Here is a 16,982-nt window from a genome sequence, read left to right on the forward strand (position 1 = left end):
ATAAAGTGGGTTCAAGAACAAAATCTGAAATGAAGAGTTACTAGGTTTACTGGAACTGTTGCTTTCTTACTCAGTATTCAATCCAGGTTTGAGTCCTTCAGCATCTGACATTCTCCTAGCAACTGTAATTGAATCAATGGTGACTCATCGGAGATGAGCAAGTTGGTCCAGTTAGACCAAACAAAAGACATTCTATAATCAGGGCAGAAGTCTTCTCTATATCCCTCTTATATGAGCACGTAAGCATTATTATTATTGCTTTGTGGTTTTGAAACTGTGGCCAAATATATGTAAAATTTACTATCTTAACCATTTTTAAGTGTAGGGTTCAGTAGTGTTACATACATTCTCACTGACGTGCAAGTTATCTCCAGAACTCTCTTCATCCTGCAAAAACTGAAATTCTATGCCCATTAAACAACTCACATCCTATGTCTTGTAGTTCTAGAAATATAAAAAGGCATCTAGTTTTATTTATAACATTTCCTTTATTTATCAACAGCAATGATATGACATTACAAAGTGATCCATGACATCTTTTTAAATCTTGCACATGAACTGCAGCAAGGTTAATCCTGCATGTGAAAACTTCTGAGTGACTATCTCAAAGTCTGTCATATAACCTGTTGAGTTTTCTGACACTGTAATACTAGATATAAGATGTCTAAATAACTCCTTACATTTATAAATTCTTATTTAATTTTATAGCTTTAATGAGGTCCATCATTTCTAATAATGATATTGGCTACAAGAATAATGATCATATTATTTATCATTTGTAAAGCTTTACCATTTGTTAAGCAACAAATTGCCCAATAACAATTAAATTGTAGTTACAGCATCTAAAATTATTAGAAAATTATATTAGCATGGAAATACGTTCATGATATATCACTGAGTGAAAAAAATCTGGCTACCAAATATGTAGTCTGATCTCATTCTTATTTCAAATAATAAAAAATATGTGTATGTTTGAAAATATGCACATATGCACATTAGTATTTGTATTTTATATATATTATGTACATTTTATATATATATGCATACATATTTGTATATACACACAGATAGCACAGGAGAGAGACAGAGTGGGAGAGAGAAAGAGGAGGGAGGAGCAATCTCTTTTTTCTCAGCTTAATTTCAGGTACAGGAGAAAGTACACTAGAAACTAATTAATGGGAAGAGTACACAATAATATGTTAGTTATAATTATCTTTGGGAGATGAGAACTGGGAACATGGGTGACTTTTGCTTATTTGCATTTTCTAATTATTTAATAATTATATAATTATCTATCTCTAATCTGTGTAGTAAAACATCAGTTTTATATCCAAATTTTTAGTCATTTATAATAAAAGGTATATTAGCATAATACGATTGTTTCATCCTTAGCCCACAAATAAAACTCACACCACATTTCCTAACACTCTGGGCATTTTGGAACACAGTCAATAGTGTCACCCAATAAAATAAATCTTGAATGGTTGATTTTAATACATTAAACATTACATGAAAACATACTACCAAAAAGCAGACATTAATATATTCTTAATAATTTTTAAGACACCCTAAATTCAATACCAAGAATTTTGCCTACCCAAATTAACATTATACAATTACATGTAATATACATATACAAAATGGCATAATCACATGAAATTTTAAAGTAAAAATAACTCAGAGAAGGCTCCAGTTTAACATTTACACAGCATTTTATTATCCTATTAGCCAGTGTAAATGCAAACTAGGAAAGTTGATACCTTTGTTTTATGTAAAAGGAAGCATATGGGTTTAGATACCTTTTTATATAGCACTATTGAAATTGGAGTCAAGATTAAATTAGGGAAATCTAAGTTTCTTTTACTAGTTTATTCTTAGGAATGATTAAGACTAACATGTAATTTCCCCTACTTTGTGAAATTCCTTTTCTTTATTGTATCTTAGTCCATGACACAGAATTTAGGGAACTTCATTATTTCCCCTCACTTTAAATGATAGTGTAGGTACCCAAATAGCTTTGATCTGGTGGACAGTTATGAAGAAGGCAGTGGAGGAATAAGGAAATAAATAAGAGGACATGAACAGTTCAAAAGTTAGTGTGAAAGTTTTATCAATATTGAAATTGTGGAATGGTGAGCAGAATACAATTGGGACACCTGATACTGGATCTAACTCTAAATGTACTGTAGTTAGTTGTAGGAGATTGGACAAGTCAAAAGTACTTGACAATCAGTTTCTTCAACTTAGAAATAAAAGAGTTTAGGCCAGGTTTACTAAAGTATTAAAACCCCTTTCAGAGGCATAGTTCTATAATTCTAAGGAACATAAGACTGTGGATACCTATCTACTGTCAGGTACTGCTTTGGCAACAGTGAAAATATCAGTTTCAATATAACTTTAAACAATAAATGGATTAACATTTTTGAAGTATGAGGCAAATACTAACCACTGGAATGTTTTTATCCCATAAATAGTTACTTTCTTTCATTAAGAAAACTTTAACCTCTTGATCTAAAATGCCATATTGCATCTTTTAAGTTATATAGCATTACCACTTTCTTCATTATTATGAAACTTAAATTGTTTACTACTTTATTTTTTAGTATTAATATTTAAATTTATCCACAAATGTGCTTTCTAAGGAAACTTTTAAGTAATGTTTTAAAATATTCATAAAATGTGTTTTCCTTACTTTGAGATCTCTGCATTCTTTAAGTGACCAATGTGATTTACAAAACCAGAACTTTTATGTGAAAGTCTATATACTTTTAATGTCCTTAATTTGAATTAATCATTCCTTTATAATACAAATTAATGTAAACCTAATGAGTAAATATCTATATTGAGATGACATACTTCCTAAGGAAATATGAGAAAATCATACCTTTTAAATAGGTAAATATATTCAAGAGAATATTATCAAGCTTGATTCTCTCCCTTGGATCTTAGGAAGTAAACAATAGTACTGTATTTTCACCCACCTCCCCAAACACAGCTTTATTTGTGCTAGAAGAGGTGATTTTATTCAACTAGTTAATTTCATCACAGGTTGCTGTAAACAGGAAATAGTATGTTATTTATCATAGTAAGACAAAAATAATTTGAAGGGAATGACTTGTTGGGTCTATGCAAATACCTCATCCTACCTCGGAAGCAATCCTAAGAAATTAATACTTAGCGTTCTTTTTAGAACTAATACAAGGCATCTCTTTCTCTCTCTATATATATATACACACACATATATATAAAAAAATACTTTTATTATACATTAAGTTCTAGGGTACATGTGTACAACGTGCAGGCTTGTTACATATGCATACATGTGCCACGTTGGTGTGCTGCACCCATTAACTTGTCATTTACATTAGGTATATCTCCTAATGCTATTCCTTCCCCCTCCCCACACCCTACGACTGGCCCCAGTGTGTGATGTTCCCCTTCCTGTGTCCAAGTGTTCTCATTGTTCAATTCCCACCTATGAGTGAGAACATGCGATGTTTGGTTTTTGGTCCCTGAAATAGTTCGCTGAGAATGATGGTTTCCAGCTGCATCTATGTCCCTACAAAGAACATGAACTCATCCTTTTTTAAGGCTGCATAGTATTCCATGGTGTGTATGTGCCACATTTTCTTAATCCAGTCTATCATTGATGGACATTTGGGTTGGTTCCAAGTCTTTGCTATTGTGAATAATGCCGCAATAAACATACGTGTGCATGTGTCTTTATAGCAGCATGATTTATAATCCTTTGGGTATATACCCAGTAATGGGATGGCTGGGTCCAGTGGTATTTCTAGTTCTAGATCCTTGAGGAATCACCACACTGTCTTCCACAATGGTTGAACCAGTTTACAGTCCCACCAACAGTGTAAAAGTGCTCCCATTTCTCCACATCCTCTCCAGCACCTGTTTTGTCCTGACTTTTTAATGATTGCCATTCTAACTGGTGTGAGATGGTATCTCATTGTGGTTTTGATTTGCATTTCTCTGATGGCCAGTGATGATGAGCAATTTTTCATGTGTCTATTGGCTGTATAAATATCTTCTTTTGAGAAGTGTCTGTTCATATCCTTTGCCCACTTTTTGATGGGGTTGTTTTTTCCTTGTAAATTTGAGTTCTTCATAGATTCTAAATATTAGCCCTTTGTCAGATGAGTAGATTGCAAAAATTTTTTCCCAAGAGAGATTTTGTCACCACCAGGCCTGCCCTACAAGAGCTCCTGAAGGAAGCACTAAACATGGAAAGGAACAACTGGTACCAGCCACCGCAAAAACATGCCAAATTGTAAAGATCATTGATGCTAGGAAGAAACTGCATCAACTAATGAGCAAAATAACCAGCTAACATCATAATGACAGGATCAAATTCACACATAACAATATTAACCTTAAATGTAAATGGGCTAAATGCTCCAATTAAAAGACACAGACTGGCAAATTGGTTAAAGCGTCAAGACCCATCAGTGTGCTGTATTCAGGAGACCCCTCTCATGTGCAGAGACACACATAGGCTCAAAATAAAGGAATGGAGGAAGATCTACCAAGCAAATGGAGAACAAAAAAAAGCAGGCGTTGCAATCCTAGTCTCTGATAAAACAGACTTTAAACCAACAAAGATCAAAAGAGACAAAGAAGGCCATTACATAATGGTAAAGGCATCAATTCAACAAGAGGAGCTAACTATCCTAAATATATATGCACCCAACACAGGAGCACTCAGCTTCATAAAGCAAGTCCTTAGAGACCTACAAAGAGACTTACACTCCCAAACAATAATAATGGGAGACTTTAACACCCCACTGTCAACATTAGACAGATCAATCATGAGACAGAAGGTTAACAAGGATATCCAGGAATTGAACTCAACTCTGCACCAAGCGGACCTAATAGACATCTACAGAACTCTCCACCCCAAATCAACAGAATATACAATCTTCTCAGCATCACATCACACTTATTCCAAAATTGACCACATAGTTGGAAGTAAAGCACTCCTCAGCAAATGTAAAAGAACAGAAATGATAACAAACTCTCTCTCAGACCACAGTGCAATCAAACTAGAACACAAGATTACGAAACTCGGTCAAAACCACTCAACTACATGGAAACTGAACAACCTGCTCCTGAATGACTACTGGGTACATAACAAAATGAAGGCAGAAATAAAGATGTTCTCTGAAACCAATGAGAACAAAGACACAACATACCAGAATCTCTGGGACATATTTAAAGCAGCGTGTAGAGGGAAATTTATAGCACTAAATGCCCATAAGAGAAAGCAGGAAAGATCAAAATTGACACACTAACATCACAATTGAAAGAACTAGAGAAGCAAGAGCAAACACATTCAAGAGCTAGCAGAAGGCAAGAAATAACTAAGATCAGAGCAGAACTGAAGGAGATAGAGACACAAAAAACCCTTCAAAAAATCAATGAATCCAGGAGCTGGTTTTTTGAAAAGATCAACCACATCGATAGACCACTAGCAAGACTAATAAAGAAGAAAAGAGAGAAGAATCAAATAGACGCAATAAAAAATGATAAAGGGGATCTCACCACCAATCCCACAGAAATATAAACTACCATCAGAGAATACTATAAACACCTCTACGCAAATAAGCTAGAAAATCTAGAAGAAATGTATAAATTCCTAGACACATACATCTTTCCAAGACTAAACCAGGAAGAAGTTGAATCTCCGAATAGACCAATAACAGGCTCTGAAATTGAGGCAATAATTAACAGCCTACCAACCAAAAAAAGTCCAGGACCCAATGGATTCACAGCCGAATTCTACCAGAGGTACAAGGAGGAGCTGGTACCATTCCTTCTGAAACTACCCCAATCAACAGAAAAAGAGGGAATCCTCCCTAACTCGTTTTATGAGGCCAGCATCATCCTGATACCAAAGCCTGGCAGAGACACAACAAAAAAAGAGAATTTTAGACCAATATCCCTGATGAACATCGATGCAAAAATTATCAATAAAATACTGGCAAACCGAATCCAGCGGCATATCAAAAAACTTATCCACCATGATCAAGTGGGCTTCATCCCTGGGATGAGGCTGGTTCAACATACACAAATCAATAAATGTAATCTCTCTGTATTTTTTTTGAGTGATACAGCCTGGACTGGCCAACAAGACAGAAATTTCTTCTTGCTAAAAACGTGTAATGTCAAATAACCATTATTAACTCTATCTATGTTAATGTTCTTACACTCATGAAATGGGGAAATGTAGGGCTCATGGCAGTAAATCAATAATGACAACAATGAACCTTTAAGTCCTTATTATGTGTCAAATACTTTACATTAATTAATTCAGTTCTCACAACTACCTAAGAGGTAGTAACGGTTAGCCACTAAATATGATAATATAGAAGAAAATAATTGGAAAGTAAATAATTAATGTGAAATCTGTAAGATACACATTCATGATCTCACATCCCCAAAAGTAGCTGTACCTTTTTCAATTTTTTTCCTTTTACTTCCCTGGAATTTGTAAATATCTTTTTAGCTCTAAATAGATAATACAATAAACACTAAATCTATTTTGGCAGGCACTGTGTTTGGAACTATGGGGGACAGAGGAATGAGTAAGAGAGGTCCTAAGTTCCATGCTGATACTACATATTGCAGATAATTAGATCAATTTCATAAAGTATTATAGCTCTGGCCATATAGAAAGGGTTCTAGTTTTATCTACGCAATTTCTCTTAATTGTCTATAGCACTGATACAATCTTACAAAGCCGCCTATGACATCTTATCTTGCACATGCAATGCAGCAAGAAGGCTGATGCTCAGTGTGTGAAACGTCTGCAGTGACCATCTCAAAGCCTTTGTCACATAACGTGCTGAGGTTTCTGATATTCTGATAGTAGTTATAAGATGCCTGAGTAACTCATGAAATCTTATGGATTTTTATTTCACTTGATAGATTTAATGACGTCCACCATCTCTAACAACAAGCAGCTATTTCTATAGAGAAAGATCATGTTTGGATAACAATACATGATTTTAGGCTCTAAAAGTTAAAACGTGTTTGTAATGTTGATACTATGCAGAGGTCTTGACAGAACTTAGCTGTCTCTGAGGCTACAGAGAAGTGTGAAAAAGAGCACAGAGATTTCAGAAGGAGGCAGATTCAGTCAGACAGACTGAATCCCGTTTGATCCCAGTTCAGGCACACTCCAGATGGGCGGCAAATTACTTGGGTTATCTGAGCATCAGTATTTTTATCTGTAAGATGAAGCTAATAACACCTACCCTGAAAAGTTGTTGTAAAGATGTTAAATACATTTGTAAAGATACAGTAGAGATTATATATTAGATGCTCAATAAATAGGAACTGTGTATTCTCATCCATCATCTCTGCATTGCATTATTGACTAATGCTGCATTTCAACTCCGAGAGCATATACTTGGTCTGTCTTAAATCAGAGGCCCAGGTCAAGTATGAGACCAATGACTACAAGGACATGCAGAGATCAAATAAATAAATAAATAAATAAAGGCTTTGTGGACATTGTCAACATATTTACCTTCCCATACAGCTGTCTTCAGAATATAAGCTATAAAACTGGACTAGCTAAGATGACAATAATTGCCTAAATCACCTTTATGGCTTTAGTCTGGAAAATAATTATAGTGATAATGACCTTGAACTCCTGTGGAATTTCCATAACTAATACATAAGTATATCACTACTGTGACATTGATGTCTTTTGGTATCACTGAAATAATACAGTGAGATAGAATTCAAAAAGAAAAATTTCAGAGGTGGACTCATTATAAAGTGCCTATGATTGTCACATAAGCCTGGAACAGATAAAGTACATTCATATTAAAACATAAGGCAGTTCTTAAATAAAAAGCCTTGATGATTAGAGTTCTACTGAACTACTGCCTCAACTGATCAAAATTCTAACTTGCACAGTACAAATGCAACTGCTTTGAGCTAAACATCAGTTTCAGAAGGAATAATATATGTGCACTTCCCAGCGACCATTCATTTAAAAACCTGAATCTAGATTCACAATCATCCACAAATGGAATAATTTCTATTACTGAAATTAAATATACTTAACACACAGCACTTAATGAAAAAGATCATGAATCACTCCACTGTAAGAATTATCAGGACATGATTAAACTTTATGTATCTTAATGGTAAAAACAATCTGATTATTAGATCTTCATTTGAGGCAGTTTATCTACAGTTTTAAAAAAATACTTTCACCAAAGTATCTCTCTCATTGTCAGCAGGAGTGTCTGGCATTTAATTAAAATATATTCCTCTAACTATAAATAATTGAATGTTTTTAAATCTATGGCAAATATTGGCAAACCGATAAACAACTAAATAATGTAAGAACTAGAATTATCAAAACACTTTTGTGAACACAGTTCTGCTTGGAGGGCTCCACGGAGGAAGTGCCTCACTTTCAAGAAAGGAATGACGTTTCTTCTGTTTTCGTTCAATTCTTTCTTGCCTTTCCTTATTTTCCTAAAGAGAAAATAGAACACTATAAATTTATGTACATATATGAATATTATTTTCAAATCAGGTTGCTTGCTGAAGAAAATAATCCATTATAGGATATTTATATATCACTTCCTAGTTTAACAGATCATAAAGAAATAACAGGTAGGGCCAGGCATGGTGGCTCACACCAGTAATCCCAGCACTTTAGGAAACTGAGGTGGGTGGATCGTTTGAGCCTGGGAGTTCGAGACCAGCCTGGGAAACATGGTGAAACATCATCTCTACAAAACAATACAAAAATTAGCCAGGTGTGGTGGCACACACCTATAGTCTCAGCTACTTAGGAGGCTAAGGTGGGAAGATTGCTTGAGCCAGGGAGGTGGAGGTTGCAGTGAGCTAAGATCGCACCACTGCACTCCAGCCTGGGCAACAGAGTGAGACCCTGTCTCAAGAAAAACAAACAAAAAATGGAAACAAGAAAAAAAAAACAGCTAGGAAACATTGCCAATTTGTAAGTACATCAACAGGTATTAATATCACTTAATTTTTTAAACTATAAAAGTGAGAACATTAAAAAAGAATTGTATAAAATAGAAAAACAGACCTACTATTGTAACTCAAAGATAATAACTATTATAAGTTGGTGATGACTTTGTGAGAACAAATTCTCAGGAGTAAATTTACTCGGTGCAAAGTTTTAATATGTCATGACAGTATGAGATACTTCAAATTTTTTACAAATAGTTAAAAAATCTACCTCATGTTTCTTTATTATTGAACTTGAGCACATTTTCAAACCTTTCTTTAGCCCTTTTGTAAATTTTCTGCTCAATTATTTGGCCATTTAAATGTATGGTATCAGTGCCTTTAATTTTTAGCAATTTGTGTACTTTCATATAAAAAATATTAATGTCATCTTTGCATCAAACATTTTGCCTACCTTTGTGAGTCATTTTTGATCATTATACAATGTATACGTAGATGGAAACATCACACTATATCCCATAAATATGTACACTTTTTATGTGTCAATTGCAAATACAAAATTTTTTTAAAATCCCAACACACAGATATTGTCTCTGTCCCCCAGGCAACTTTCAAAATGGACAGAAACAAACAAGAAAATAAACAACGGATAATTCCAAGTTGTGTCAATTTCTAGGAAACATGTTTTAAAACTATGAGAAGGAACAGAAAAGAGTATTTACTTTTAACAAAAAATGGGCTCAGGGAAAGTCCCTTTGAAGTGTGAAATGATGGATAGGAGAAGCCATTCGTGATAAATATTGGGGAAGAGCTTTGCAAGCAAAGCAAACAGTAGTAGTGAGGGCTCTGAGAGTGGGAAAAAAATTTGTGATGTGGGAGGAAACAAAAAAGATCTACTGCGACTAAGGCTTGCCAAGAGGCAGGAGACAAGAAATGGAAATGGGGCACAAGGTGAGAAAGAGATGGATGAGGACTAAGATCATATGGGCCTTGGCAGGCCGTGGTAACATGCAGAACTTAGGTAAAACAATTCAACAATGACACAGAAGCCAGGCAGAGAAGTGAGGAGAACATCAGGGGAGCATGACAGCCAAAGGAGGTGACAGCTGTTGGAGAAAGAAATCAACAGTGTAGAATGCTGAGATATTCTGAAACAGGACAGAAACACACAATAGACCGTATAGATGCAAACCTGTAACTTTCAAAGTGTGATTTTGGTGTAGTGATAAGGACAAAGACAAAACTGAAGTGGGAAGTGAATGAAAAGGATATGAGGAACTAAGGAAGTATAAGCAAAACTTTCTAGATGTTTCACTATAAAGAAAAGCAGACAAAAGTGGGCCTATAGACAGAGGGAAATGCAGAGTTCAGAGAGTGTATTTTTCTTGAAGATTATATATCCTGGAACATGATGGGAACAATTCAGAACAGTAGAAAGAATGATGATTCACAGAAGTGGAATGGTAAATTTATATTTTATTGCTTGATAGGGATAGTCCTACTTCATATTATTCTCAAAATATTATCTCCCATATTTTTATTCTACAGATGAATTTGAGAATCATTTCATTTCCCTGCACATCCTCCCGTCAAAGAAGTAACTGAGTATCTGAATATTAGTATGAAATCTAAATATTTATCTAGGTATACTTAAAATATTAGTAGGATCTGGTCTTTCCATCTTACAACTTGGATTGTCTATTTCTTTATGTCTCTGCTAACGCTATAAGGTTTGGTGGTTTCTTCATCGTGGTATTTTTCTCATATTCCTCAAGGAGCAGGAAAACCCTTAGTGAAACCTGCCTCTGTAGGTTGATGGCTTGGGAGGAGAGGCATTATGGAAAATGATTAGGTATGTATGCATCTTTTCATCAGTATATGTAAGTGCCACAGGCATAATATGGCAATACAGCACAAGGTTTCCATTCACATATAACAAAGTTAAGTGGGAGGTTTGTTTTCTTCTCAATCTTAACATCCATATCCTCGTTCCATGTCATAAGAATGTTTGCATGTTTGTTGGCTTGCTATTTCTATTACGGCAAAGAGGGAACTTCCTTTCAGAATTTTAATTGTGAAAACCAAAGCTGTCATTAGATCATCTTCAATCATTTAAATATTTTAGAGAGAGGCAGACCATCTAGCTAGGCGGAAGAAAAGCAGTGACCAGACTGTGTCCACAGAGATTGACTAAATCTCTTTTTCTAATTCCACTTAACATGGGGGGACAGTAACTTGAAATATGCTTCATCTTACTAGCGGGAGCTGTAAAGTCAGGGTAGCTAATAGACAATTATATTAACTGTAATATCAATTCACAAGAATCAATAGTTACCTTGATAGTAATTAAAAGAACCTTGTTAAAAAGTCCTTCTGACATTCACCTGTGGAAAACTGAGCTTTTTGCTCATTTTCTTACTAAAGATAATGATGAATTAAGCTGGGAATTGGCAAGAAAAATATTTTAGTCTTACTTGATCTTTGGCTATAACTTTCCCCTAAAACAACTATGCACCAAATGCTTACTGTGCAAACTAGTTTGTATATAAAAAGCTTGAGATGTTATTTTACATGAAAATTGAAGTCATTAGACTTCGATATAGGGACAATTTTTCTATTCTATCTGCAAACAAATTTCAATAAGAATTTGGTAAGAAGCAGAATGGATCTGTAACATTGTGTGTTTATAGGTGTACTATATTTGCAGACATTTTACTAGATATCATGTTATTTTGTCTTTGGTCTTTAAGGAATTCTTGTTCTTCAGAGGACTGATGAGAATGACAATGTAATTAAGTACTATAATTAAAAATAGTGTACCTAAATGTGACTTATTAAGGCAATTCTATTTCATTTTCATGAAAATACAAAATTAAAATGGAAAACTCAAACATTTACATTTAATTTCCCTAATTGATTCTAGCAGTCAGTATGTATCTTCTTAATATAAGTGGACTTTAAAATGTTTTTTGGAACATAGCTTTATTTAAAAGTTTAACTTAAGGAAATCACCAAGAAACACTACCTTTTTCATTCAAAACTGAACCAATTTTGATTACCTTATTATTATTTCTCTGCACAGAATTAGCATATAGCAGTACTAAAGTCAACACACAGAGTAAATCCTGTTGGCTTTTGTTACGAGTGCATTAAATTACTTCAGAGAGCTCTGACATCTTTATAACATCATTATAAGTGTGTTTCTATGCACGGGCAATTCTGATCCATTTTCTCAAGTCTTCATATGTGTTGTTCAGGAGAGTTCTACAATTTTCTTTATGTTGGTCTGGCATGTTTCTTAAGTATATTATTGTTTTATCTTTTTATCCTATCTTTAAATAGCTCATTTTTAAATGATGTCTGATGTGCCTTTCTAACTGCTGCAGATTCTTGTTTATAGAAAAAAAAATAAACAAGACTGGTCAAAAAGACTGTGAAAGAGGAACTATAAAGGGAGATGAATCCAAGCAGATATTTAGAACTATCAAGTCTAATAATGAAGTGTGGCACTGGAATCACAAGACTGACCAATGGAACAGAAAGTTCAGAAACAGACCCGAAAATATGAGAAGATATCATATAATAAGAGCAGCACCTCAAATCAATGAGTAAAAATGGGCTACTTTATAAAGGATACATTTGGAAAAACTAAAGTTAAAATCATATTTCCCACCATTATCAGGGTAAATTCTAAGTAGAATAAATGTTAAAACATTAAGGTATTAAAGTCACAAAGTTGTTAGAAGAAAAATAAGAGAATTTTGTTTAACCTCAAATTGTGGAGGTCTTTTCAACTATGCTTGAAAATCAATAGCCAAAAAAAAAAAAAAAAAAAAAGACTGATAAATTTGACACCTAAAATTTAAATTCTTCATGGCATAAAATACTATAAAGAAAGTTGGAAAACCAACAGTATGGTGGGGAAAAATATTTGAAACTCATATAAAAAAAAATGATAGGTTAATTTCCTTAGCACAAAACAAAAGGTTCTAGAAATCAGTAAGAAAAAAACCCAACAATCTAACGGAAAAGTGTACAAAGTCTATGAAATGACAATTTACAGAGAAAATAATAGATAAATGGCTTGTATACAAATGAAAAGATATTCGAGCTCAATTCTAATGAGAGAAATGCAAATCAAAAATAACCTAGATGATTTTTTTTTAACTAGTCGATTGGTATGAGTTGTTTTAAAGTTTGATAAGAAACCTGACTGGATAGACTTCCAGTGCAAAAATGTTATACTTTTTGGTTGCTGAATCATATGAATATGTTAATTATTCATATGAATGTGTTACCTACTTATGTATTTATTCATAATGTATTACTTATATAAAAATTGACAAAAATGCATATTTATATTGATATTCTAAAATGGAAAGTAACATTTTGCTTGACATCAACAAAAAGTAACTTTTATAAAGATTAAGTAAAGTGAAATCAAATATATACATACATCTGGTTCAGCTAGCTATTACTCCTCCTAAATCTCAAAACTGCTCTCTCATTAAAAACACCTAAATAAGAGATTCTCCTTGAGGTCATCAGAAATATCAAAAGAGAATAAAAGATGGAATAATTTTCTTACTATTAAATTCAGTGTTACTTTTTGTTATGACCAAGTTCCACCAAGTAGTAGCCCCGATAGTATACTTTTCTTCTTTCTATGATGTTAGATGTGAGAATCACAGCAAAGGAAGAATGGGCATCAATAGTAAATGGTAAATGTGGGGATGCAGGTAAGGAAGAAGACTTTAACAAGTTTTAAGCCTGGGTGTTTGAGCGAATAGTAGAAACATTAATAGAAATGACTAAATCAAAGAAAATATGCTATATGCAGGAGGAGAGCTTGAATTCAACAAAGCAGATTCCAGGTAGAAATGATCAGTAGGTCTGGTGCAGATAGAATTAGGGACAGAAAAGACATAAAAGGTAGATGAAAAAGACTCAAGCGCATTGACAAATAATACCTACCAGCCATTTTTCATATTCATCAATAGCTTGTTTATCTTTATCTTTTTTCTCAGCTCTTTTCAGTTCTTCCTTTCTTTTCTCATTTATTTTTTCTTTTTCCTTTTGCTTGAAAAAAGCTTCCTTTTTCTCATTCCTACAGAGGATAGTATACAACACTGGACAGTTAAAGGAAAATACATAATAAAGATTCCCTAGTACATCTTTGACAGTAACGAAATTGAAATGCATTAGTAAATTTCAAGTAAATAAATTTTATAAAATTCTGAAGTGTTATTAATTTAAAATATGTCAAAATATGTATGATTTGGGATTACCATTTCTCAACAGCAGTTAAATTATCTTTCTTTTTCTCAGCAACAGTTTCCTCCTCTTTCTGTTTCTTTGCTCTTTCATATTCTCTCTCCTTTCTATTTTTCTCTTTAAGATATTCCATCTTTTTCTCTTTCCATTTTTCAAAAGCCTGAAAAAGTTCAGAATAATTTTCTCACTGTGAATATTTGAAAATAAATAAAAATACGTTAATCATTAATTTGAATTTCAAATGTTTTAAGATAATTAAGATGTGCAAAGCTCCCGAATACCTGTAGTGCTTCTCCTTTTCTTGCAGCATTTTCTTCTTCAGTTTTCTTCTTGTTTTTTTCTTCAAGCCTCTTTTTGGCAGCTATTTTCTTTGCTTCCTTTTCTTTCATAGCCTTCCAGGCCTCAAATGACGCTAATGCTTCTTCTCTTTTAGCAGCTCTTTTCTGCATTGGAAAAAAATAATAGAGTGATATACATATACACATATATATATAGAGAGAGAGACAAATATGGCTAGATATAAATATTAGACAAATATGGCTAGATATAAATATACACATATACATTTATCTTTAATCCTCTGATATTCATTGTACTTAGAAGTTAACTTTCAAAGTAATTTATTTAGAATGGCTTAGATAAGTTAATTTACAAAGAATGTTATCTGAATTATTCACTGATTTTAAAATGTCCTTTTCTAAAAACATTTATCACATATTGACCTATTAATGAGAAAGATGTCAACTATTAGTTTTGAAAGTGTACTAAACAAATTATGTCAAAATAAACTGTAATAGGCTAAGTGGTATAGTAAAATTTTCATAATAAAATATTTGAAAAAAATCAGTAAACTTATGGGCTTATCAACTAAGTTAGAGTAAGGCAAATTGGCCAAGTCATGCAGTAAGATGCAGATTTTTGGTTTAAATCTTAATTTTGAATAGTATCAAAACATAAAGTTCTTACTATACGAATGTATTCCAAATGTTGAAAGTATGTGCTCAACTGAAAAATAGGTTGGAGACTGTATAGCAAGTTATTATTTTATTTCCTTCAATCTAATCCCATAATATTCTATGTTTGCTTTATTGTTCAATATTAAATGACATAAAACCTTAATATTGGGGTAACATAATTTAGAAGTCAAAGTACTGTCTACCTCACAGAGCTGTGAAGATCAAATGAGAAGGGGTATGGCACTGACCACAGCAGCATACTGCTATGAACTTGGTTAACAGATAGACAGGCATGCCCCCTGGAGGGCGGCTCCCTTTGCTACTGATGCATTATTGTGCTGTTCACTTTGGAAAATATTTTTCTTCTAAATCTATTTTAGTATTGAACAGCACACTGGAGTTTTTTTTTTTTTCAGAAGTTTGACTTTAGAATATAGGAAATAACTGAGCGTATTCTAAGCAGGAGTTACAGGAAGCAAGTCAGTACAGAAGAGAAAGGAACAAAAGTTCACCTCCAGTTGATGGGAAAGGATACAAAAATCAAGAGCTCAGGGAGGGGTTGGACTTGATAATTTGTACTAAACAAATTATATCAAAATAAATTGTAATAAGCTAAGTGGTATAGTAAAATTCAAGAGAGAAAAGAGGAAAACTGAAGGCTAACTAGTGTCTAATGATCCTTTATCTTCTTATGCCTTTTTTTTTTTTCCTTTGAGACAGTCTCTGTCACCTAGGCTGGAGTACAGTGGCACGATCTCAGCTAACTGCAACCTCCACCTCCTGGGTTCAAATGATCCTCCCACCCCAGCCTCCCGAGTAGCTGGGATTACAGGTGCCCACCACCATGCCTGGCTAATTTTTGTATTTTTAGGAGAGATGGGGTTTCACCACATTGCCCAGGCTGGTGTTGAACTCCAGACCTCAAGGGATCCCGTCTGCCTTGGTCTCCCAAAGTGCTGGGATTACAGGTGTGAGCCACAGTGCCTGGCCTTCTTGGCTAAGTGCTAAATGAAGTCAACTTTTAAGAGTGAATTAGGTGCCCACAAACAATAATAACTTCATAATCAGCAGGAACAAAGCTATCCTATACATATACAAAATTAAAATCTGTTTTCATGTAAAACAGTTGTATCAAACTAAAATCTATAAAGTAAAACCGAAATAAAACAAGAAATCAATTCTTTAATATACAAGTTATTTTACCATTTAAAAAGCTGATTTAGAAAAGTTATAAATTCAGGGATATTTCACCGAAATAAAAATCCAAAACATTTTTACTTCTATATGTCAGAATACCTGTTCATTTTGGATCCTTAAGTTTTCACTTTCAATTCTTTTTATTCTGTGCATTTCATGTAAATATACATTTTTCTTTTCTAACCACTCCTATGAGAACAAGAAAAAGGTTATATAATATTTAAAATTTCTTAAATGATTTAGAATCTTTATATTAACATTTTCTCTGAAATTCACATGTACAATTTTCTAAAGTATACTATTCTACTTTAAAAAAGACAAAAAAAGATCTTTTTTAGAATTGTGAATAAATTAATAAAATCTTTTTTCTATGTATGCCTAACAATATCTTAGGAAAGAAAAAATTTACTAACTTTTTGTTCATAATAACTCCTTTTGTTCATATAAACTTCAAGAATAAAAAAATGAAAACATATAGACTTTACAATGTTTTGGCTTGTGTTATATATCTATAAATTGTAATGGCATATTCTTTCCTTAAAAACAACTATGATTGGTTATGCAAAGTGTGGAAGCAAA

General features: G+C 33.3%; 1 protein-coding gene across 2 annotated transcripts in view; it reads right to left on the bottom strand.

The window, feature by feature from the left end:
• Window positions 1-468: 468 nt before the first annotated feature.
• The window catches only part of MAP9 (microtubule associated protein 9), a 38,177-nt gene continuing 21,663 nt past the window's right edge, over window positions 469-16,982 (bottom strand). For both annotated transcript variants that reach the window (XM_008000068.3, XM_008000070.3), the window contains exons 10-14: window positions 16,503-16,592; window positions 14,532-14,693; window positions 14,265-14,410; window positions 13,951-14,083; window positions 469-8,511 (exon numbers count right to left, since the gene is read on the bottom strand). In XM_008000068.3, the coding sequence (XP_007998259.3) occupies window positions 8,389-8,511; window positions 13,951-14,083; window positions 14,265-14,410; window positions 14,532-14,693; window positions 16,503-16,592 (654 nt within the window). In that variant the 3' untranslated portion in view covers window positions 469-8,388. The remainder of the gene's footprint in view (window positions 8,512-13,950; window positions 14,084-14,264; window positions 14,411-14,531; window positions 14,694-16,502; window positions 16,593-16,982) is intronic.

Source organism: Chlorocebus sabaeus, chromosome 7 (assembly GCF_047675955.1).
Source record: "Chlorocebus sabaeus isolate Y175 chromosome 7, mChlSab1.0.hap1, whole genome shotgun sequence".
Taxonomy (NCBI): domain Eukaryota; kingdom Metazoa; phylum Chordata; class Mammalia; order Primates; family Cercopithecidae; genus Chlorocebus; species Chlorocebus sabaeus.